This window comes from Haliotis cracherodii, unplaced genomic scaffold (assembly GCF_022045235.1).
Source record: "Haliotis cracherodii isolate W230 unplaced genomic scaffold, xgHalCrac1.p SCAF_8, whole genome shotgun sequence".
NCBI lineage: Eukaryota > Metazoa > Mollusca > Gastropoda > Lepetellida > Haliotidae > Haliotis > Haliotis cracherodii.
The window spans coordinates 20,820,837-20,844,128 of NW_027266341.1; the positions used below are offsets into that span (position 1 = coordinate 20,820,837).

The following is a 23,292-nucleotide window of genomic DNA, read 5'->3' on the forward strand; positions in this document are numbered from 1 at the left end:
ATAGGGTGGCGAGAACGCAGCTTAACAAACTACCATGGTGCAAAGTCTCGAATGCGTTCCATGAAACTTCACTTGCATTTTCTTGTACCCTTTTAGATAAATAGCACCCCAATATGTGGACTCAACATTCTTGTATCGATACAAGTGCTATGCCAAAACTTAGGAAAAATCACAGAAACCAGTCTTTCGAAAGACTGCAGGCTATTGGTGCCCTGGTATCGCTACTGTAATCTGTAGATGGTTCTCACATGGTAATTAAAAGCATGCAGTCGTCCACAAGCCTGGTTTCTCTGATTTTTCGTAAGTCTTGGCATGGTGCTAGTATCGATGCAAGTCTTGGCATGGTGCTAGTATCGATGCAAGTCTTGGCATGGTGCTAGTATCGATGCAAGTCTTGGCAAAAACGAGATGCCTCCAAAAAATGCATTGATATTTCAGTGTGAAACATTCATGAAGTATTTCCATGTATTTTCGTGAAATGATGTTTTATTTTTGTTGTTGACTATATTATAATGTTCAACTTTTAACATGGATCCTGATCAAATTATTTGAATGTACATACATGTACATCGCAGTCAGCAATTTTCCAGCTATATCACAGCGGCTTGTAAATAATCAACTCTGGGACATAAAATCCAGTGGTTGATAGCATGAGCAATGACCACGCCATCTGACAAGTTGGAGAACCTCCATGAAAATCTGGGGTAGAATTGGTCTTCAGCAACCCATGCTTGCTGTAAAAGGTGACTATGCTTGTTGTAAGAGGCGACTAATGGGATCGGGTGGTCAGACTGTCTCACTTGGCTAATACATGTCATTGTATCCCAATTGCATGGATTGATGCTCATGATATTAATCACTGGATTGTCTGGTCCAGACGTGATTATTTACAGACCCCCGTAGTTGGAATATTGCTGAGTGCGGCGTTAAACTACAGATAACAACAAACAAACACAGAACCTCTGCCATCCAAGTTCTGTTTCGAACAAGCAATAAAATGCTAGGGACCTTTTCTAACCAGGTTCCAATAGGCAATTAGGATCCAAGTCCCCCACAGATAACGCCTTAAGTTTGTCCGGCTGTCAACAGGAGGAAATTGCATCTGGGACTCAAACTGATCCAGATTTCTGTAAGTCCTATATGTTGTGTTATTTTTCGCATCTCCTTGAGAAATATTTCAGGTACACGACAGCAGTCTCGTCCAAGTCACTACCTGATCCATCTAGTTGCCTCTTACGACAAGCAATGGGCCAATGTTCTGTATGCTATTGTTATAGGTGAGGTGAAGTGAAATGGGGTTTAACGTCGCGTCCAAGATTATTGCACTTATATAGCGACGTGCATGCACGTGTGTGTGTGTGTGTGTGTGTGGCTGCTTGTACTAGTCCGGACTGATGCCGATTTATAGTGCTAGCCCACTGAGATACCATGCCACAGTTTAACATGAATACCCCACTCAGACACAGTAAACTGACTCCGAGCCGACCAGTCCTTGTTTAAGCCCCTTAATGCCGAGCGCCAGAAGGGTAACAAGAAGTACCATCTTTTAACGCCTTTGGTATGACGCAGCTGGGGATCGAACCCCGGACCTTCCGCTCTCCGGGCAGACGTTCTACCACTAGACCACGGAGACTATTTCCTGTTCCGGCAAATGAAATCTGCCCTACGTAGAAGATGCTTCCAGGATGACGAAGACATAAGGCTGCCACAGAGGCGTGGTTAGAGGGCCAATCTGCAGATTTCTATAAAAGTGGTATTAAAAGCATTGAAGGACAAATGGAATAAGTGTATTGAGGTGAATGGATATTATATTGAAAAATAAAAGTGCAAAAGATATTCTGCGACTTGGTCTTATATTGAAGTTGCAAAAGTTATTGAACGCCCCTCGTATTAATGACTAATGATCTCTATGCATTATGAAATCATTCTTATTTTTGGCTTTTTAAATATTCCCTAAAACTTTTCAAATCTTATCATAAAAATATTTTTTTAGATGCTTCTAGAATGCCAATCAAATAGTTATCAATGGTGTGAAAATACCATCTTTAGGCCAACTAAAAAATATAAGCCTTGACAAGTTAGACAATAAATATAATTTCTAATTTCGTATCCTGCAGTTAGGTTTTTTGTAACACCACACACCAGTTCCCCTGATCATAGTAGCTCCTCACGACCTGAGCCCCGCCCACACTCCGACATAGGTCCTGTAGCTCACCCTCTGTAAACACATGGTAGAATCGGTGAAACGTACTGGCATCGGCACCAGTCTTAACATTAGACTTTGCCTTCTGATTTTTCAACTGCCATGGCACGAGTAAATCTTGTTCCTTGAAATTTGTCCTGTTCACATGAACAGGTAGTTTTTTGTTTGTGGTACTGCACTGGTTACTGAAATCTGCCGATACATCCGACACGTCTGATTCACAATGATTCTTTGTGACTTCTGTACAGTCTGTACCAGATATTTCAGTAGTTCCTGAAACAGTGGATTCACAAGTTCTCGGAACCGACTGTTCATGACGTGTGGAACTATTGCCTAAACACCCGTTTTCACTGGATTCACCAACCTGGCTCTTTCTTTCACACAAATCTACATCAGCTGTGGTTTTGTTATCTTCAATATTCCTATCACTATTACCATCGTTGGGCCTTGTCATGGCCCCTAGGGGTGAAGTCATGCCCTCACGGGATGTGTTCTTGCCCCCTAGGGGTGAAGTCTTGCCCTCTGGGGGTGAAGTCTTGCCGTCAGGGGACTTGGTCTTGCCCTCAAGGGTTGTGGTCTTGCCGTCAGGGGATATAGTCTTGCCCTCAAGGGTTGTGGTCTTGCCGTCAGGGGACGTGTTCTTGTTCCCAGAGGATGTGGTCTTGCCCTCCTTTAGGTACTTGGACTTGACCTGTTTCCTCTCCTGTTCCATGGCCCACACATATATAAGCAGCTGACCCCCGGGGCGCAGAATCCTGAGCAGCTCACCGACGGCTCTCTTTCTTCTGGCCTGTTGTAGAATAACCATATGGATTTTTTGTAGTTGAGAAAACATCATTAATTGCTTAGATCATTTTGTTGAGTTGAGAGATGGTGTTTATCCCCTGTTAGTGAGCTCTACTAAGTAAGTAAGTAAGTAAGTAAGTCTACTTACCAGAGTTGAGAGATGGTGTTTATCCCCTGTTAGTGAGCTCTACTAAGTAAGTAAGTAAGTCTACTTACCAGAGTTGAGAGATGGTGTTTATCCCCTGTTAGTGAGCTCTACTTATCAGAGTTGAGAGATGGTGTTTATCCCCTGTTAGTGAGCTCTACTTACCAGAGTTGAGAGATGGTGTTTATCCCCTGTTAGTGAGCTCTACTTACCAGAGTTGAGAGATGGTGTTTATCCCCTGTTAGTGAGCTCTACTAAGTAAGTAAGTAAGTCTACTTACCAGAGTTGAGAGATGGTGTTTATCCCCTGTTAGTGAGCTCTACTTATCAGAGTTGAGAGATGGTGTTTATCCCCTGTTAGTGAGCTCTACTTATCAGAGTTGAGAGATGGTGTTTATCCCCTGTTAGTGAGCTCTACTTACCAGAGTTGAGAGATGGTGTTTATCCCCTGTTAGTGAGCTCTACTTACCAGAGTTGAGAGATGGTGTTTATCCCCTGTTAGTGAGCTCTACTAAGTAAGTAAGTAAGTCTACTTACCAGAGTTGAGAGATGGTGTTTATCCCCTGTTAGTGAGCTCTACTTACCAGAGTTGAGAGATGGTGTTTATCCACTGTTAGTGAGCTCTACTAAGTAAGTAAGTAAGTCTACTTACCAGAGTTGAGAGATGGTGTTTATCCCCTGTTAGTGAGCTCTACTTATCAGAGTTGAGAGATGGTGTTTATCCCCTGTTAGTTAGCTCTACTTACCAGAGTTAAGAGATGGTGTTTATCCCCTGTTAGTGAGCTCTACTTATCAGAGTTGAGAGATGGTGTTTATCCCCTGTTAGTGAGCTCTACTAAGTAAGTAAGTAAGTAAGTAAGTCTACTTACCAGAGTTGAGAGATGGTGTTTATCCTCTGTTAGTGAGCTCTACCTATCAGAGTTAAGAGATGGTGTTTATCCCCTGTTAGTGAGCTCTACTTATCAGAGTTGAGAGATGGTGTTTATCCCCTGTTAGTGAGCTCTACTTATCAGAGTTAAGAGATGGTGTTTATCCCCTGTTAGTGAGCTCTACTTATCAGAGTTAAGAGATGGTGTTTATCCCCTGTTAGTGAGCTCTACTTACCAGAGTTAAGAGATGGTGTTTATCCCCTGTTAGTGAGCTCTACTTACCAGAGTTGAGAGATGGTGTTTATCCCCTGTTAGTGAGCTCTACTTATCAGAGTTGAGAGATGGTGTTTATCCCCTGTTAGTGAGCTCTATTAAGTAAGTAAGTAAGTAAGTCTACTTACCAGAGTTGAGAGATGGTGTTTATCCCCTGTTAGTGAGCTCTACTAAGTAAGTAAGTAAGTAAGTCTACTTACCAGAGTTGAGAGATGGTGTATGACGGCGATACACAGACAAACGTTGAATGTGTCAGAGCGGAGGGGAATGGACAGAACATCCCCCACAAACACAGGGAAGTTCCGTGTGTGACAGATGCTAGCCAGATTCAAACTTCTATCAGAACCAATCTGCAGCAGAAATCAATCAAATGGAACACCTCTATGAGTGAGTGAGCTGGGTTTAACAGCTGTTTAATGCTACTTTATTTCATTTATGTAAATTATCAAGTCTCGATTGACATCATGAGTTTCGATCCAAGCAATTGGGATACAATAACATGCATTAACCAGCAAGTCAGTAAACTCAATCCCGATAGTCGCCTCCTACGACATGATGGTTGCTGAAGACCAACTCTAACCTGGATCTTAACAGGGCCATCTTGTTATGATTGTGTTTACTGGGGTATGTGGAGTTATTTACAGAATGTGGAACATTTCTTATAAAAAAAAGCTATCAAATGGCTTTTTCTGGACAGTAGAGAGCGGGTACAAAACGTCTGTGATCACCTCGTATATGTTAGTGTTGACGCCCAGGTATTTCCCATTACCACAGCCAATGTCTGCCAGAAGGGTACCTGTCGGCTGTGAGTGGATGAAGTCAGCTATCTGGGGCCAGGTAGAGTGGCGAGTACCGCTGAAGTGATCAGCTATGTCATCATAAACCTACACACACAAAAAACATTCATCATCACATTCAATCTCATTAAAATCAGACCTTAGTTCTCGCTTCTACTAAACAAACATCTGGTCACGTCGGAATGACCTTTCATCGGACCAATCAGAGCGTCACTTACCAGATCATGAAAGTGACAGTTGGAATGTGATTTCTAATCATACAACCTCGAAAACATTAACACGGGATATTCTGAATGATAGTTACGGGTATAACGACAATCTAAGCCATCTATTAACCATTCCAGAATGTTCTTTTGTTCAGGTTTCAAATTTGTAATCGAGAATTTGTCAAAATATGTTTCGAAGTGTAGTCTCCAATTTGAAATTAGTGCCGTAAAGCACGAGAAAGCTGCCTTCTGATTGGTCATTCCATTGGTCGGTCAAAGTCCTCACAAGGTCGGTCTGACGTGACCCGTAATGGGATGTCCTCAGATCTTTCTTTAGCAGTAGTGAGAACTAAGATCTGATTTGAATGAGATTGTAATCACATTATGCAGGCCAACCTTCAACAAGCATTGTTGATGGTTGATGTGAGGCTTTGTGATGCATGCAAGTACTATAGAAACAGGTTGTTAATCAGGACTCTAAATCATAGAAACCCACCTTTCGGACAATTACTGAAACGGGATTTCATGATGCGTTCAAGATTATTACACTTATACAGTCAAGTGAATGCAGTACTTAGTAAGGATAAGATCCTAAGTAAGGATAAGGTATGGATGAACAACTTCTTTATTACAATTAGGAGCGACGTTTCCGTGAAGGTTCTACACCGAAACTTCTTAGTGTCTCTCAAAGAGGTTGACCATCTTTAAACGACATTCAGTTCTCTTTCAGGTGCTCTATCCACAAGACCATGGAGGCTGTCAATTAGTGTCGGGAATATCTATATATAACTAGTGCACATTACTATCTTCCAGAATTCGTTAATCTGGAAATTTATTCATCTGGACCATTTTTGTCTGAAGTCTTAACACATCACATGATTAAAGAATCACTTTCCAATCTGTTATATTTCTATATCTAAATGTCAATCTGACTTGCAACCAGTTCCTTAGGAGTTACGGAAACCCTCACATCTGAGGGTCTTGAGAAAGGCCTGACCACCTATGAAGAGGAGTGAGTGAGTGAGTATGGTTTTACGCCACTATTCGCAATATTCCAGCAATATCACGGCGGGGGACACCAGAAATGGGTTTCACACTTTGTACCCATGTCGGGAATTGAATCGAATGCTTTAACCACGAGGCTACCCGACCGCCCCCTATGGAGAGGACCATCTGTATTAGGTCTACATACCTGGTGAACATGGTCGTGCTCAAGCTGGACAGCAGCAGCTTCCGTGTCAGGCAAACATGGGCTGAAAAACAGAATATCCAGAATTGTATGCACAAACATATCTATAATAATTTCCAAATAGTTCTATGTTTTTATGTTATATGTTAAACATGTAAAATGAGTACAAATAAACTTTAGATTCATAATTTTACCAAATACCTTTCTCTTTGTTCCTCCTTAAAGGATTGGACATCAACTCCTACAAATAAACAATTAAAGAAAGTTTGAATATTAACACAGGGTAAAACAGCTCATATTTGTGACCGACAGTCAGAATACATGTGTATCATATGATATTAGTCTACAATTTGTGAAAATAATTAAACCATAAAATATAACCCACTGGTTATCATTTTCTCATGTTAATGCCTCTCAAACAAATTAAAAAAGTGACGAATGTTGATTTACTGATTCAACTACCGTATTCGATGTAATAAGCGCCCAGAGTGCACTGAAAATTAGAAATCGGGGGCTCTTATTAGAATATTATTTTGGTGGAAAAAAGTTGAAAGATCATAAATTTTGTGGTTTATGCTGACAGCCTGAAATGTGTATATACGAGAGATATAATTTCCAGAATTTAATTGCCAATAATTAAGGGTGCATGTAACACATGAGTGTGTATTATACACGAATAAATAAGTCTTGTGTACATTGATCAATTGGAAAGGGTGCAATGGGGATTGTTCACTAGAGGGCACTTATAAGAGCGGAACGCTTATTACGTCGAATACGGTATGTATTGTTAGCATGGACAAGTAAGACATGAGTTACAAAACAGTTAAAACAGAAATATCTCATTATCCCTATCCCAAGTTGAGTAGTACCCGGTATATTTTGTTACACACCTGCATGTGCTGTCAGTTTCCTGAATGTGAAGGATGTCCGCGTCCCCCTGTTGACAAGTGTCAGACCCCCATCAGGGGTGGGGACAATGTCAGACTTCCTGGGGGTGATGCCATGTGACCAGATGTACCGAGAGCCCCCTGTCATCACGAGCAGGCTCCGTCGGGGAAGTAACACTGACAGGTGCCGACCATCAGGATGCCGAAAGTCCATAACTGCCTATATTTGGAATCACTGATTTGTACATTATAGCTTTTCCGGAAAGATCCTTGTGATCACATTTCTAAGGAAATAATTGTTTAAGCAATTTAGCAAACAAATTGTTTGGCTGTGGTTACTTTCTGACACGACGTGAAGATAGGCAGGAATGAAAAACTAATTAATTTTGTTCACACTAAAAACATCAAGATTTTCATATGGATGGATGCATATGACAAAAAAAACCATGAATTTATAAACATGGGTTGTACTGCAAAAATTAGGGGTTTTTTTCTCAAGTAATTCAGTAAAACCTAGTTAGCTAAATGGCCTGTTGACCAACAAAAATACAGTATATAATAATTTACCTGTAGTTCTAGGTTAGCAGAATGCCGATATTAGACAACAGTGGCAATAAAGGTATAAATGGACCACAAAGTGACATTGTTCGAAATTTTAAACAATGTTGCAGTACATCAACGTAATGTTGTTCTAACTCTTAAATGGTATTCCTTATAACAACTTCATAGAGCTGCATGAACAATGTAGTATAAAATGTTTTTACTGCAAACAACTGCTTGGGACTCATCCCACTATTCACTTTCTCCCCTATGAGTGAGTGAGTGAGGTTTTACGCCGCTTTTAGCAATATTCCAGCAATATCACGGCGGGGGAAACCACATGTACCCATGTCGGGAATCAAACCCGGGTCTTCGGCGTGACGAGCGAACGCTTTAACCACTAGGCTACCCGACCGCCCCTTCTCCCCTATGAAATGTACCACTCTGCCATGTTTAGCTACACCAGACACACACCATGAAGTGTGAAGTGTCCATTAGTTTACCTGAGAACCAAGACTCAGTGACATGAGGCCGTCTTCAAATGCTGGAGGGGTGTCCACATGGGGAGGGATGCCTAAGAAAGAAACATCAACACCTTCACAACTAGTCAGACTCTCAGCACAAATGTCATATTCCTTCAGCACTTGTGTCGTTCTTGTTTGTTATATAACGCAACGCTCAGCAATATTTCAGCTATATGACAGCTGCTTATAATAATTGAGTCTTGCCAGACAATCCAGTGATTGATATTATGAGCAATGATCCTCACTGTCGGGGTACGATGACATGCAACGAAAAAAAACATCAAGCCATGACATCTGATCCATTAAGTCACCACTAATGACCAGCGTCTAACCCAGAATTTATATTTGTTCTTATCAAGATTCACACACAAACAAGTGTTATGTGTGTGAAACCAAGTACTGTATTAATGGGTTTATAGATATGCTGGGAAACAAATAATCAGAAAGAAAAACACTTTAACATGTCCTGACCCTATTTAAATTTCCATAAGGAAATATGAATACAAGCTACTTTTTTACTAAAATTGGTGAAAAGGTCAAATTAATTACTAGCTTTTCCAAAAGTGAATGAATAATGGACCTAAATTTGCACAGAGTGTTAATAAAAGGTGTCATCCATGCTATTTTCCATTTTGTTGTATTTCAATCCCATAGTGTATCTGACAGGCTTGTTTGTTTCTAACACTGTCCATGCATTTCAGTTCTCATCCTACACTAACCTTGCCCTGGTTCATACTGATTGACAGTCAGCTGATCAGGGTAGTGCTTGACCACACCCATTGCCATGGCTCGTGAGAGGAACTCTCTGCAGGATTCTGGGACACCATCAGGCAGTGGGTCGTTGGGGTCAACATTGTTGATGCCATACTTGAACTCATAGCCATAATGTTTTACTCGACGATGCTTCAGTGTTCTCTGAGCTGAAAGAAATATGCACCTTAATAGATGAGGTGAGGTGACATGGGGTTTAAAGTCGCGTTCAAGATTCATGCAACATTCATGCACGTGTGTGCATGGCTGCTCATACTAATCCAGACTAAAGTATGTTTTATAGTGATAGCCCACTGGGATACCATGCAACAGTATAACATGTATACCCAACTCAGACACAGTACTCCAAGCCGACCAGTCCTTGGTTTATCTCATTACTGCCTAGCGCCAGGCATGGAAACAACAAGTGGCACCTTTTAACATCTTTTGATATGATGTGACCGGGGATCGAACCACCAATTTTCCGCTCTCTAGGTAGAAACTCTATTCACTAGACCACAGAGGAGGTTAATGGTATGGTAAGCATGTCTGATAAAATTAAAAGTCAGTCTACAATATCTGTAATTGGTAAAGAAAAATCAAGTACCCTCATTGGCTTCTTCATTCCAGTTGATCTCGTCCAAGAGACGCGTCTCCCATTCCGGTGTCACAAAGTCTGGCAGGATGACTAAACCTGTGGGCATCTCACTTGATGGGGCAACACTGGCTGGAACTTAATTACAGAAAAACTTTGATATTATTTGAAATGTGAGATTTAATGCAGAATGACAGAAAGATAGATAGAGAGGTTATATTTGTAATGGAGGCCAGAAGACCCATAGTACAAATGTATATTCATACTAACATGATTACTGAATTGAAGAAATACACATCTTGTGATGCTGTAGAGTCATGAGTTGCTCTCAAAGTTGAAAGACATGTGTAAGTATTTTGCAAATTATATAATTGTCTCCGGCTGAGAGGGTTAACAAAGAGTGATAATTCTCAGATATCAGTTATCATGCCTTCTGGGGAGCACCGAAAGACATGTGTAAGTATTTTGCAAATTATATAATTGTCTCCGGCTGAGAGGGTTAACAAAGAGTTTTAATTCTCAGATATCAGTTATCATGCCTTCTGGGGAGCACCAATACCTGTTCATTGTTTTACAAGTAACATTTGTAAAGTATATCATGGTTTATGATGTTTGTCTTCAGATTCCCTGCATTTTTTACACAAAGTATTGTTGTCATTGACATCACCACAGATCTAGATAGATATCATATAATCCCCTGCAAAAGTCCAAAAATATATCATCCATTTCTAAATTTTGATATTATCCTTTGGTATGCAAGAGAGGCTACATGTAAAAAAATGTATGTACATCATGACATTGAGTGATTTGAATGACCATGAAGCAAACCAAATCTTTGACTGAAAGCAAGTTTTGAGATGAAACATAATGATACCGGTGAGGTGAGGTGAAATGGGGTTTAACATTGCATCAAGATTATTGCACTTATATAGCGACGTGCATGCACATGTGTGTGTACGTGTGTACATGTGTATGTGTGTGTGTAAGTACTTTCCCACAGTTAAACATCGATGCACCAGCAGCCACCACCCAGACACATTATACTGCCTCAGTGCTGACAAGTCCTTGTTTTATCCCCTTAATTGTGCACATCAAGTGGCTTAACAACAAGCACCATCTTTTAACGTCTTAAGGTATGACTTGACCCAGAATCAAAACCCTGACTTTCTGCTCTCCAGTCTATTCATACTGGTTTGAAGTCATGGATTAACTTTTACAGACATTAGAATTATCAGCAACAGAATTTGTGAGGAGAATTATTTCAGAGAAACCATGGCAGGACAAATAAATGTGGGAGGAAAGCGTAAATGTTTCAGGCGTTTACCACAATGACATGTGTATGAGCATGGGTTTTGGTATTGATCGAGAGACCAAGGACCTCATGCAGGTTAATTTGGGATTTGAACCCACTGAATATTGCAGCATGGTAGAATGTGAAAGCCACATAAATTTTGAATTTGATTCAACAACAACTGTAATCAATCTCAGAAATTTTAACTTACCCTGACTAACGTATGAAATGTAGAAATACACATCTTGTGATGAATTTTGTCCTTTACGAAACAAAAATCCATTAACAGCCTCAAACGCCTTCTGAGCATCACTCGTACTCGAGAAGCATACAAAGCAGTATGGTTTCTGTGGTAGCATGATGATCTCAGTAACTCTTCCATGTTTGTTGAAAACATCCAAGACTTCCTGTTGGGTAACTCCATTGTCTAAACCAGCATTACTGACACATAGAATCTGTAACAGAAGAGTGAGTGAGTGAGTTAAAATTTAACGTCACATCGGCATTATTTCAGCCATATCATGACGAGAACATTAATAATACTTAAACTTTGACGAATAAAAATCCTGTCATCGACGGACAGTATAATAAATAGTATATTACTAGTATATCGGAAGAACAGCAGATATCAGAAGAACAGCAGATACAGCAATGACTCATTGTTGTTTTACGCCACAATCAATATTCAGGCTATATTCAGACAAACCAATTGTTGACAATATCATATGGCAACGATTCACACCGTTCGGGAACCCACTTTGGTGACTTGTATTAATTTTATGACTCCATATGAAAATAAATAATAATAACGTATAGTATTTTGAGTATAATAACAACCTTTGTTGGGCACTCTGATGTACAGATACCATCGTGTTTAAAAAGAGTTTGCCGAGATTTTACTTGCTTCTTTAAGATTTTTCGCTCTGTTTTCGATAATTTCGCGTGTTCCATGGGCGCAGCCATTTTGTTTTATTTTTAAAACCGGACGTTCGTATTTCATGTTGTTTTTTAAAAGTTGAAACAAAATTTGATTTTCAAATTAAGTAGTTGCTATCAACTCAAAGATACTATGAATACTTATTCTTCCAAGCTTTGTTAAATTGTCTCAGACCAAAGATATTATCAGTTTGAAAATGAAATATTATTTTGTTGTCCGGTTGTAAACATCCGTTTTCGGGTTATTTCATACTCTCAAAACTCTTAATTCGATTCAACCCGGCATTGCATAATTATGGAAAATAGCTAATCAATCCCCAACCAACACCGAGATCTATAATCTATTTTAGAAGTATAGTAATAGTTTATCAGCTTTATAACCTATGGATTCCTGTGGATAACTTAAATGATTATTAGAGGTTATTCTCAAGTGACGTCATTGACGAAATTTCCCAGAAGAAAATGGCGTCCATCTGTATTTCGGCGGATGCTTGCAAAGCTTGGGAAAAGACGGGCAAATCAGAATTGTATGCATTTGAGGTCGCATTTTTATTGTGTTTGTCAAATATGTATGGGAGATATCATTGCTTACTTAATTATTTGGCAAACATTCGTTTGAAATTTACTTGTTGATTATCGACATGCTCGCTTATATTACATTGCGATTTCAATACAAATTTTATGCCTTTTCGGGCACCAACGTGTTCAGCGTTGCTGTCAAAAAAACGTAAATTAGAACTATCAAATGGGACCTCACTTCTGGAGATAAGGTATTGACTAGTTTCAGGTTCTCTCTCTGAATCGTGTCATTTCGAGGGGCAAATCACTTGTCATCGCTTGGTTGATGAAACTGATAGCTTACTAGGCCAGTACTGACAGTAAAATAATCGAAATAAAGAATTTAAGATTCTCTTAACATTTTACATGTATCAATAACGAACATCTTTGCTTGCTTATCTCTTAAGAATTCTGTTAATGCTGAAAAGGGAAGTGATTCATTTTTAAGACCCCAAAAAACTGAAACAGCAGTGTACCGGTTTTATTTGACAGCAACCCCCAACTTAAAGTTTATTGACCATCTGCTAGCTTAGATTAAGAAATTAACAATAGGTATTTGGTCTGTATGTGCAATATACCCAACAAATAGATTCAATAAATTATGTTCTTCATAACAATAATAATAATGTGTATTTATGAAGTGCTTACCTCCATACACACTGTACATACTTAAAGCACTACAGTCATATATAATACTCACAAAACAGATGAGTTTAAAGCTGAAATTTGACCTTTCAAAGTTGAAGAGTTTTTGTCTTTTTCTGAAAACATAAACAACTTCTCTCATTCATTCATCAGACTTCCCCTGCATATATTCGTAGTCGTTATCTATTTTGTAGGGTCTTGTCTTGGTCACAACATATGCATTATACAAATGTTATATACAGGAAGCAGATCTCGAATAGTTTCACTTTCTCGATCACAGGTATCAGTTGCAAATTTTATCATTTCAATTTGATTGCTAATTTCATAATTTCAATACTATTGCCATGGCCGTCACTGTTACTATTAGTATCACATGAGACCCGTGAAGATCCGGGTTAGGCCTTCAGTTACCCATCCTTGTCGTAAGAGGCAACTATGCTTGTCATAAGGGGTGACTAATGGGTCTTGGAAGTCAGGCTTGCTGACTTGGTTTGTGCATGTCATTTTATCCCAATTGCATGGACCGATGCTCATAATATCAATCACTGGATTGTGTGATCCAGGCATGATTATTTACAGAACGCAGTCATACAGCTGGAATACTGCTGGGTGTGGCATTAAACAAACGAATATTAATCCACTCAGCCTTCAAGCTCGCATAATGAAAATATCAGTTTGTGGTGTAAAACAAGAATGTTAAATTTCAGTGTAAAGCAATGCCGAAAACTACAGAGCGAGAACAGTGGATTATGGGAGCCAGGGAAGAATGCAATGAAGCGAGCAGTGTACGAACTCTGCTGGAGTGTTCTTCGTGGTCACCTGAAACAGGACCAGGCTCTGGCAGCTCTTGCAGATCTAAATGTGAGTACACCAGCTTTGACTGAAGCAGGGATTCAGATCAGTTTCTTTTTTAGGACATTGAAAAAAGTTTTAAAAAATTTCATATTTGGTAATGATATAGAATCATGTTCCATCAAAGTTGAAATTTCCTAAAAATTTCATATTGTCAATTGTTTCTTGCAAATTGCTGATTAAGCCAGAATAGAAAAATGATGAGTCAGGTACTACATCCGCAGATGATTATATTTTCCCCACATAGCCCGACACTATATGTCAACGATTCGGGCAAGTCGGACATACTTATTGAACACCACTGTTATGATAATCCAGTTATCCCTTCCTACAACGCTATCATTGGGGTCCTAATATATGATGTGCGTTATAAACCATCAGCGGTTTAACAAAGGTGGAGTCGTAGGGGGTAGATGACCAACAAAACAGTATACATGCTCTGATTACCTAACACAATCTGCATTGCATGTTTCAGAGTTTTAGAAAAGATAAGAATTGTAGTTTATGATTCATGGTGTAAAAAAAGATGTATTGAGTGTTATGCGCTTTCAGAAAAAAACACATCCTACCTCTTAGGCGAATTCAAATGAATGAACAGGTCAACTTGGTCAATAAAAATATGAAATTTCATATGAAACATCACTCGACATGATTTACCATTTAAATTGCATTTCCTGCTCTCAAAGACATTTTTTTATATGCGGAGATTAAGATTATCGTGTGTATTTTCTCATAAACTAAGATGGAAATATCAATCAGGTGATTCAGTTTAAATGTACAAAATAATACAACTTTAAAGAATTTTGATGTAATATCGGAAGAAATTGTTATTTATCAGGAATATTATATTCCAACATCGTGTTATTTTAGTTGCAGCTTTCACTATATATATTTAAAATTAGAAGAACCATTAGCGTCACACATGGGTACAGGTGATTGCTGTTGCAGGATATTTTTACGTTTGGAACAATTTGACCAGTCCCTGTAGGGACTTCACAAGCTACATGTATTTCGATTGTGAAAATGCTATGTTGACATTTAATAGTCAAACTGCCTCAATATGACTTTTAATGAGTAAAAGTATAGCGTTTATGATAATGTATCCATTCTTTTGCAACTAAATTTTGTTTCAAAGCGTCAACATGGTCAATAGCGTTAATCTGACCGTGGTTCCTGTAAATAACTGTGAGTTGTGATATCTACCGGCCACTTCACACACAATTTTTCCGAAATTAACGTAAACATTATTGAATGAAATTTTGATTAAAATTAATAAAATATATTACAAACATAAGTCCAGATAAACAATGAACACCTTTTTGTAACCAGATTGTATAATAATGAGATTAAATTGCATACTTCAGTTGGGATTAGTTTACTGGTATTTCTGGTGTTATGTGATTGCGGTCATCAGCTGATAATGTTTTATGAGATGGGGAAAACATTGTGTCATTGGAAAATTTGAGATGTAAGTAAATTTTGGGAGTCCATGCTTTACTGCGTGCTATAACCGAGTTAGCAGTATATTGAAGAGCACAATAGTAACATGCAAAGTATGATTTTGAAAATTTTAATCATGTTAATGACTCAAACAGCTTTGCACCCACAGGTTTCGCTTTTGAAATTCTCTTTGTATGAGTGAGAAACGGAAGCAAAATTTTGCATCCAGTAATATTTTGAGAGTAATAATTATTTTCATTGCCTTGAAATTTGGGGAGGAAGCCTTAAAAAGACCAAATAAACAAAAGAAGAAATTCAGAAGTCTTTTAACTTTGTATATAAACATTACATTCAATAATGTAAAACTAAGCTTAAAAACCATTATCTCTATATCAGTGAAATACAGATTTACCAAATGAGGCATCACATAAGATATAAATCCGACAGAAAATGAGGAACCTGATGAAATGATAGTGAAGATGTAATGATGATAAATGTCTGTAAAATTAAATTGGGCGTGTCCACCAGGCAATACATGCACAAGACCTTGATGGCAATCTGTTGATTTGTGCATGGTTGCCCTTGATATTGCCGCCATTCCACCTGCAGAGCTACTACAAGATGGGCCACATTGGCGGGTGCTGGGTCTCTGTCATATACCCTCCTCCCGAAGAACATCGCACAGATGCTCTATTGGGGGCATGTCAGGGGACGTAATGGGCCAGTCCAATGTCTGTATTCCTTCTTGTCAGAGATAATAGGTTATGACCTGGGCATGATGTGGTCTGGCATTTTCATCTTGCAGTTAAAAGATTCTGCCAATAATTGTAGGAAATGAAACAACTATGGGACGCAAACATTCATCAGCATATTGCTGGCCAGTCAAGTGTCTATTCACAATAACAAAATCAGTTCATCTGTCATGTGTGATGGTGCCCCAGTCCATCAAGAATTGTTGCCCTGGCATACTGCTTGCAGCTACGTTCTCAAAGTTTCCTGCCATCTGTGAATCAGAGACAATACCTTGATTCATCTGAACATGGTGTAATGCCATTGTCCCACAACCAATCTGTGGTGTTGCCTAACCCACCCCAATCTTTTCTGCCTATGGTAAGCTGGTAGGGTCACACCCTTCACAGGATGCCTTGTTTTGAGGCGGGCTGCATAGAAGCAGTTTTTAACAGTAGATGTTGAAATTTGCCTTCATGTTATTGTACAGAATTCTCTGTGTGAACAGGAGCAGATTTGAACCTATGGTTTAGTGCAATTAATGTAATGAGACCATCATATCTAGGTGTCATATTTTTAGGCCTGCTACGCCGAGGTCTCATAGCAAACCCAGCCATTTGATAGTAGTTGTGCCGCAGTAGACAAATTACACTGTTTAATTTTCCAAACATTTGTAGGACTTGGAACACTTTCATGCCCTCTCCCCCAGAGCTGTACCTATGTGATGAGGACCTCTTTTTTTCTTAATATAATTTGGGGCACGAGTGGCCCAGTCGTCTGAGGCGCCGCGATTCGCTGTGTAGAGTTGCATCCCTTGGCCACGCCAGAAACCTATGATTGTGGGTTTGAATCCTGGTTCGCCCTGATATTGTTTCAAGGTTTGTCAGCACCATACCCATGCTCATTGGTTTCACCGAAGTGGTAAACGTCTAAGACCTTAAATCACTTTGGGCTTTCCTCCTACATTAAGCTGACATGCTGTGATATAACTGGAATATTGTTAAAAGCAGCGTTAAACCCAACTTACTCTCTCCCTCTAAATATAATTTACTAAGCTTGAAATGAGTCTAGAGTTTGGTATGATCTAACCTTGCTTACAGCCTAGCAACTTAGACTTGTATTAAGAATTGAAGAACAGATTTTCCAGTATATTTTAACATATCTCACAATCAAAGCAATGTGTGGAATAAGTTTCAACTCCAGTTTCCATAGTTATTATGGTCACTGATGAAATTGTATATCTTTGGTTTTCAGGATCACATGAGAAATGTGTATTTACTCCTGGCAGATACAATAGCTGTGATTGGTAAGTATTGTTTACCAGATAATACTTTCATAAACATGCATCTGTTAACTGTTGATGGATGTGTGCCTGGTTTGTAAATAAACACTTGTCACATGGGAATTTTTCACAGTTTGATTTTGAGCCTTTTTATGACCATTTTGTTTCCCCTTGACAACTATTTACGATACACAAAATGATATATATGTGATAAGTGAAAAGTTCTTCTCACTTTTATAGCATTTATATAAGCCACTCAACATGACATTACACAGCCATGTGTGCTTGTTGACTGAGCGAGAGGGACACACAGACAGACTTGGTACGTCACAAAGTTAAAGGTACATTGATAATTAGAAGGTCAATTTCTCAGTGGAAGTATTTTTTAGTGATTATTTCCAGGAATGTCTTCTCAATACAAGGATGAAGTGTTCTTTGTGTTTTGACTTTAATTTGAGCAAATGTTTGTTTCAGATGTGGAAACAGTTTGCAATGAGGACAAGACACAGAGAGATAGATTTATAACATTTGTCCGAGCCAGCGCTGTGAGTAAAACAGGGGGCTTTTCACTGATTCTAGCTAGTTTCATCATCGTCATCATGCTTAAGTACTGAGGAATATTATTTTCAGTGTTCATAGCATTGTTGTTGTTACTTGAGAAACCTAACCTATGGCAGGATGGCTGGGTTCAAATCTCAGGGATGGTTGGCTCCTTCATCCTGCACCACTTTGGGATTTCCTCCCCTACTACATGTACTAAGGTGACAAGTCACTATTTTACTGAAACACTGTTCAGTGTTAAACAAAACTCACTCACTAGTATTTAATAGACTTAGCCTGCTCCTGTTCAACAAAAGATATCTAATTTGAAAAATGAAGCCTAAACAGGCCTTATTTTCGTACAAATCTAATTAAGCTGCCCTGCTAAAATGCTTACATTGACAAAATGTACAACTATGGTAGAGAGCACCTAAACTGAATCCTTCGTTTCTACACAGGGTTTGATCACCGAGCCTGTACTGAAGGAACGTTTAGATCAGGAAACTCTGGAAGCTGTTGGCCTTATCTTTTCTAAGTTGCAATTCCAGCAGAAATATGTCAAGACCAAGACAAAGCTATAGTAAGTGATTATATTTCTTACTTGTATTTCTTTAACTGCTTTTCTAGGATTCTAGGGCAAAAAGGTTTCCAAGTAGCCATTACTTGTTCAAGTTGTTATAAAAGATGACGTGGAATGTCTTACTTGGACCTTTAATTGTCCTTGGATTGGTGACTTGATCAAACTTGGAGCTATGATCTGGCTGATTTGGTCACACCTATAGCATTCATCACTATTTTGTCCCTGTGTGGGTTCTGGGTTGGAATAGGTCCCCAATGACCTATGTTGGTTGGAAGAGGCAACCAAATGGTTCAGGTGGTCAGGTTCATTAACTTGGTTGATTGTGTGTCATCATACCCTGACTCTGTGGATCATTGCTCATTGGATTGTCCTGTCCAGCCTCAATGTTCTTTTCTACAGGCAAATAAACATCAATCATTGGTTCTCTTGCTCAAGCCCTGTATGTGTGAATATATTGACTTAAGAATGTCAGCATAGAATGATGGTCCTATTATGTTGTTTTCGTCCCCAGCTATAAGCAGCAGAAGTTCAACTTACTACGAGAGGAAAGTGAGGGCTACTCAAAACTGGTGACGGAACTCAATCAAGAAGTACCCACAACTGTCACATATCAACAAGTGCTAGAAAACATCAAGTCTCTTATAGGTATATATACATGATAGTCTCATAGAAATTTTACACTTTGACTACGACATATACTCACCAACAAGAAACGTGAATATATTGAAGAATTACTCATATTTAAGAGAATAGATTGGTCGATGCACAAACGATATACTGGTAGGTTGTGTGAATCAACTCTCATGAACACATCACATGTGACGTCATAGACCTGTGACTCCAGTTGCACCATTTGTCTTGTGCAAGATTAGCGTGTAAAGTTTGGAAATCATGTGTAGCATGTCATGATAAAAATAAGGACACTATTCTACCACTTAACTGATTGTTAGTTTTGTCATTAAGTGGTACAGATGGAAACATCTCTACTTAATGTACATACTTCTCTATATGTTTGTATGGTTCACATTTCTTTTGGAGGGGAGTATCTATACAGCATTAACATGATTTCTGGTATCTGGGGTGCAAAACACCTGCATTTATTACAAGGTGGAGGATTAAGGATTTAATACTTATGAATCATGTTACACATGTGTCTTTTATCTTAAGGGGGCACGGGTGGCCCAGTCGTCTAAGGCGCCATAATTCACTGTGCAGAGTTGCGTCCCTTGAACATGCCAGAAACCTATGATTGTTGGTTCGAATCCTGGTTCGCCCCGATTATGTTTCTAGGTTTGTCAGCACCATACCCATGCTCGTGGGTTTCACCAAAGTGGTAAACGTCTGAGACCTGCATCACTTCGGGCTTTCCTCCCACATTAAGCTGACACGCTGTGATATAACTGGAATATTGTTAAAGGCGGCGTTAAACTCACTCACTCACTCACTCACTCACTCACTCACTCACTCACTCACTCACTCACTCACTCACTCACTCACTCACTCACTCACTCACTCACTCTTTTATCTTAAACTGGTAAACATGCTGAAGGGCCATTGTGTCATGATGTATGATTGTTTGCAGGCTGTTTTGACCTGGATCCTAATCGGGTGCTGGACATCATGCTCGAAGCCTTTGAGTGCCGCCCAGAACAGGAGTCATTCTACATTCCACTTTTCAAAGATTATGTAACAGACAAACTGACACTTTGTCATATTCTGGGATTTCGATTTCATGAGGTAATGGGTTTTCTTAATATTTTTCATTGAACTGTCAGTGTCATTAAGGTATAAAATATTTTTTACAGGAATGTGATCTAGCTGATTTTTTTATCCCCCGCCGCGCGAAAGCGCGAAGCGGGGGATATAGTATTCACGACCGTCCGTACGTCCGTACGTACGTCCGTCCGTACGTACGTCCCACCTGTTTGTTGCCGCGATATCTCAAGAACTAAACACTGGATTGTCTTCATATTTGGAACTATGGTGTATATACAGACTCCGCAGACACCAGTCGGTTTTGGTGACCTTGACCCCATTTTCAAGGTCACAGCAGGCATATCTGCTTTTGGAGTTGGAAAACGGTGTTGCCGCAATATCTCAAGAACTAATCTCTGGAATGTCTTCATATTTGGAACTATGGTGTATATACAGACTCCGCAGACACCAGTTGGTTTTGGTGACCTTGACCCCATTTTCAAGGTCACAGCAGGCATATCTGCTTTTGGAGTTGGAAAACGGTGTTGCCGCAATATCTCAAGAACTAATCTCTGGATTGTCTTCATATTTGTAACTATGGTGTATATACAGACTCCGCAGACACCAGTTGGTTTTAGTGACCTTGACCCCATTTTCAAGGTCACAGCAGGCATATCTGCTTTTGGAGTTGGAAAACGGTGTTGCCGCAATATCTCAAGAACTAATCTCTGGAATGTCTTCATATTTGGAACTATGGTGTATATACAGACTCCGCAGACACCAGTCGGTTTTGGTGACCTTGACCCCATTTTCAAGGTCACAGCAGGCATATCTGCTTTTGGAGTTGGAAAACGGTGTTGCCGCAATATCTCAAGAACTAATCTCTGGATTGTCTTCATATTTGTAACTATGGTGTATATACAGACTCCGCAGACACCAGTCAGTTTTGGTGACCTTGATCCCATTTTCAAGGTCACAGCAGACAAATCTGCTTTTGGAGTTGGAAAACGGTGTTGCCGCGATATCTCAAGAACTAAACACTGGATTGTCTTCATATTTGGAACTATGGTGTATATACAGACTCCGCAGACACCAGTCGGTTTTGGTCACCTTGATCCCATTTTCAAGGTCACAGCAGGCGAATCTGCTTTTGGAGTTAGAAAACAGTGTTGCCGCGATATCTCAAGAACTAATCGCTGGATTGTCTTCATATTTGGAACTATAGTGTATATACAGACACCGCATACACCTGTCAGATTTGGTGACCTTGACCCCATTTTCAAGGTCACAGCAGGCAAATCTGTTTTTGGAGTTGGAAAACGGTGTTGCCACAATATCTCAAGAACTAATCGCTGGATTGTCTTCATATTTGGTACTATGGTGTACAGGCGGGGGATATTTCGTCACTCTGTGACAAATACTTGTTGTCATTGTTTTCTGATGGTATCGATTGTTGCTCATCATATCAACCACTGGTTAACTGGCCAACAGTTGATTAATTGTAGCCCCCGGGCTGTATTATTAACTGGGACTTAAAACATGTACCAGTAAACAGTTGTTTACACAGAATTGGTGACTAAGAACTTTGATAAACCAGACTAAAGCTGTCAGGTCTTTGGTGTGACGAATTCCATTGAATTTGTTTCAGCAAAATCAAGAAATTGATTCCACTGCGTCTCTCTTCCGAGTCGCAGCACTGCTGTTGAGACACAACTTGGTACATTTAGAAGATCTCTATCCACATGTATGTATAATTTATCAGGAACAGTGTTTGAAATTAGTGATGAAAATTACACGGTCCTTGTCGTACCCCAGAAGTTAAAAATTAAGGATTTAGGGTTTCCCTAGATTGATCTGTAGAAGTAAAATTCAAGGACCCCAAGACTCTATCTTATCCTCTCTTTCAAACATGGTGGTGGGTACAATGTGTGAAGCCCATTTCTAGTGTCCCCCTCCGTGATATTGCTGGAATATTGCTAAAGCGGCGTAAAACCATACTCACTCACTCACTCAAACATGGTGGAAAAGATGTGATAGAACAATGACAATTATTTACCATTGTGTGGTATATTAATGACTTTGTCCTCTTGTTTGCTAATATAATCTGTTTAAGGATGCATCAAATGTTGAATCCTTTTTGATGTTACAGTGTTAGAAACTAACAGTTTTCGTCCACTCGTCCTTATAATGATAACATATAGCAAAACCCTTAAAAATGGCAATTTTCTACTATTCCTTATGATACCTTTACCATTGGGCAGTTTAGCAAGGACTATAGGACTAGTGCCAATTTCTAACCCTGTGTTATATGGTAATTTGCTGTCCTTGTATATAGGGAATTCTGATTCTATTACAGCTTCTGCCATCAGACTCCGATATAATTGCATTCCACGAAAAAGAGTTGGCTGATGCTAAGGCCTACCAGCGTAAACTAAACATTGTGTCGTTGTCAGACCGTAAAGATGACGACAAGGATAAGGATGACATGGTCAATATAGACCTGGTAAGTAGCAAGTAATAATGTGATACAATGCTGTCGTACCAATTTCAATAGTCTTTCAGTAGAGTTGTGAATACTGCCTTTATCACAATTCAAGCTTAGAAACAGTCCCCAGTTACCTATGCTGGCCAGAAGTGGGAACTTAATGGGTGGAATGGGCAGGTTTTGTTGACCCAATGACGTGCAATGTTTGTCATAATATCAATGTCTGGATTGTTTGGCCCAGTCTTGAATATGTACTGCCCCCTATCATAGAGATAGAATATAGAGTGGCATTGAACAACAAACACTTGGACAGAAGAAGTCCTCAGTGTGTCATGTTTGTCTTGACAGGTGATTAGACTCGTGGTTAGAATAGGTTTTCAGCATACCCATGCTTGCCATAAAAGGCAACTATGCTTGTCGTCTAACGGGATCGGTTGGTCGGGCTCGGCGTCTTGGTTGATGCATGTCTTTGCATCGATGCTCATGCAATCAATCA

The 23,292-nt window shown here is 39.4% G+C and overlaps 2 protein-coding genes across 2 annotated transcripts in view; one reads left to right on the forward strand and one right to left on the reverse strand.

Annotated features, from left to right (window-relative positions):
- Positions 1-1,689: 1,689 nt before the first annotated feature.
- Positions 1,690-12,017, reverse strand: LOC139449869 (tRNA (carboxymethyluridine(34)-5-O)-methyltransferase alkbh8-like). Its single transcript, XM_071231436.1, has 11 exons — positions 11,892-12,017; positions 11,266-11,509; positions 9,776-9,901; positions 9,138-9,338; positions 8,398-8,468; positions 7,358-7,574; positions 6,669-6,708; positions 6,471-6,531; positions 5,004-5,159; positions 4,476-4,625; positions 1,690-2,993 (listed from the first exon to the last, which is right to left on the reverse strand). Exons 1-11 carry the CDS (start codon positions 12,015-12,017, stop codon positions 2,118-2,120), a joined length of 2,268 nt encoding a protein of 755 aa, XP_071087537.1. The 3' UTR covers positions 1,690-2,117.
- Positions 12,018-12,437: 420 nt separating this feature from the next.
- LOC139449844 (THO complex subunit 2-like) overlaps positions 12,438-23,292 on the forward strand; it is a 63,055-nt gene continuing 52,200 nt past the window's right edge. Inside the window, exons 1-9 of the mRNA XM_071231400.1 lie at positions 12,438-12,517; positions 13,901-14,054; positions 17,469-17,520; positions 17,971-18,041; positions 18,495-18,616; positions 19,128-19,261; positions 20,199-20,353; positions 21,960-22,055; positions 22,668-22,814. Of these exons, the coding sequence (XP_071087501.1) occupies positions 12,453-12,517; positions 13,901-14,054; positions 17,469-17,520; positions 17,971-18,041; positions 18,495-18,616; positions 19,128-19,261; positions 20,199-20,353; positions 21,960-22,055; positions 22,668-22,814 (996 nt within the window). The 5' untranslated portion in view covers positions 12,438-12,452. The remainder of the gene's footprint in view (positions 12,518-13,900; positions 14,055-17,468; positions 17,521-17,970; positions 18,042-18,494; positions 18,617-19,127; positions 19,262-20,198; positions 20,354-21,959; positions 22,056-22,667; positions 22,815-23,292) is intronic.

Excerpts from the sequence above, each read along its gene's own strand:
- LOC139449869 (XM_071231436.1), bottom strand. The coding sequence starts at position 12,017 with ATGGCTGCGCCCATGGAACACGCGAAATTATCGAAAACAGAGCGAAAA. Across the intron at positions 4,626-5,003 it reads TCAACACTAACATATACGAG|ATTGGTTCTGATAGAAGTTT; the intron begins GTGATCACAGAC and ends TTTCTGCTGCAG. Across the intron at positions 2,994-4,475 it reads TACACCATCTCTCAACTCTG|GCCAGAAGAAAGAGAGCCGT; the intron begins GTAAGTAGACTT and ends ATTCTACAACAG.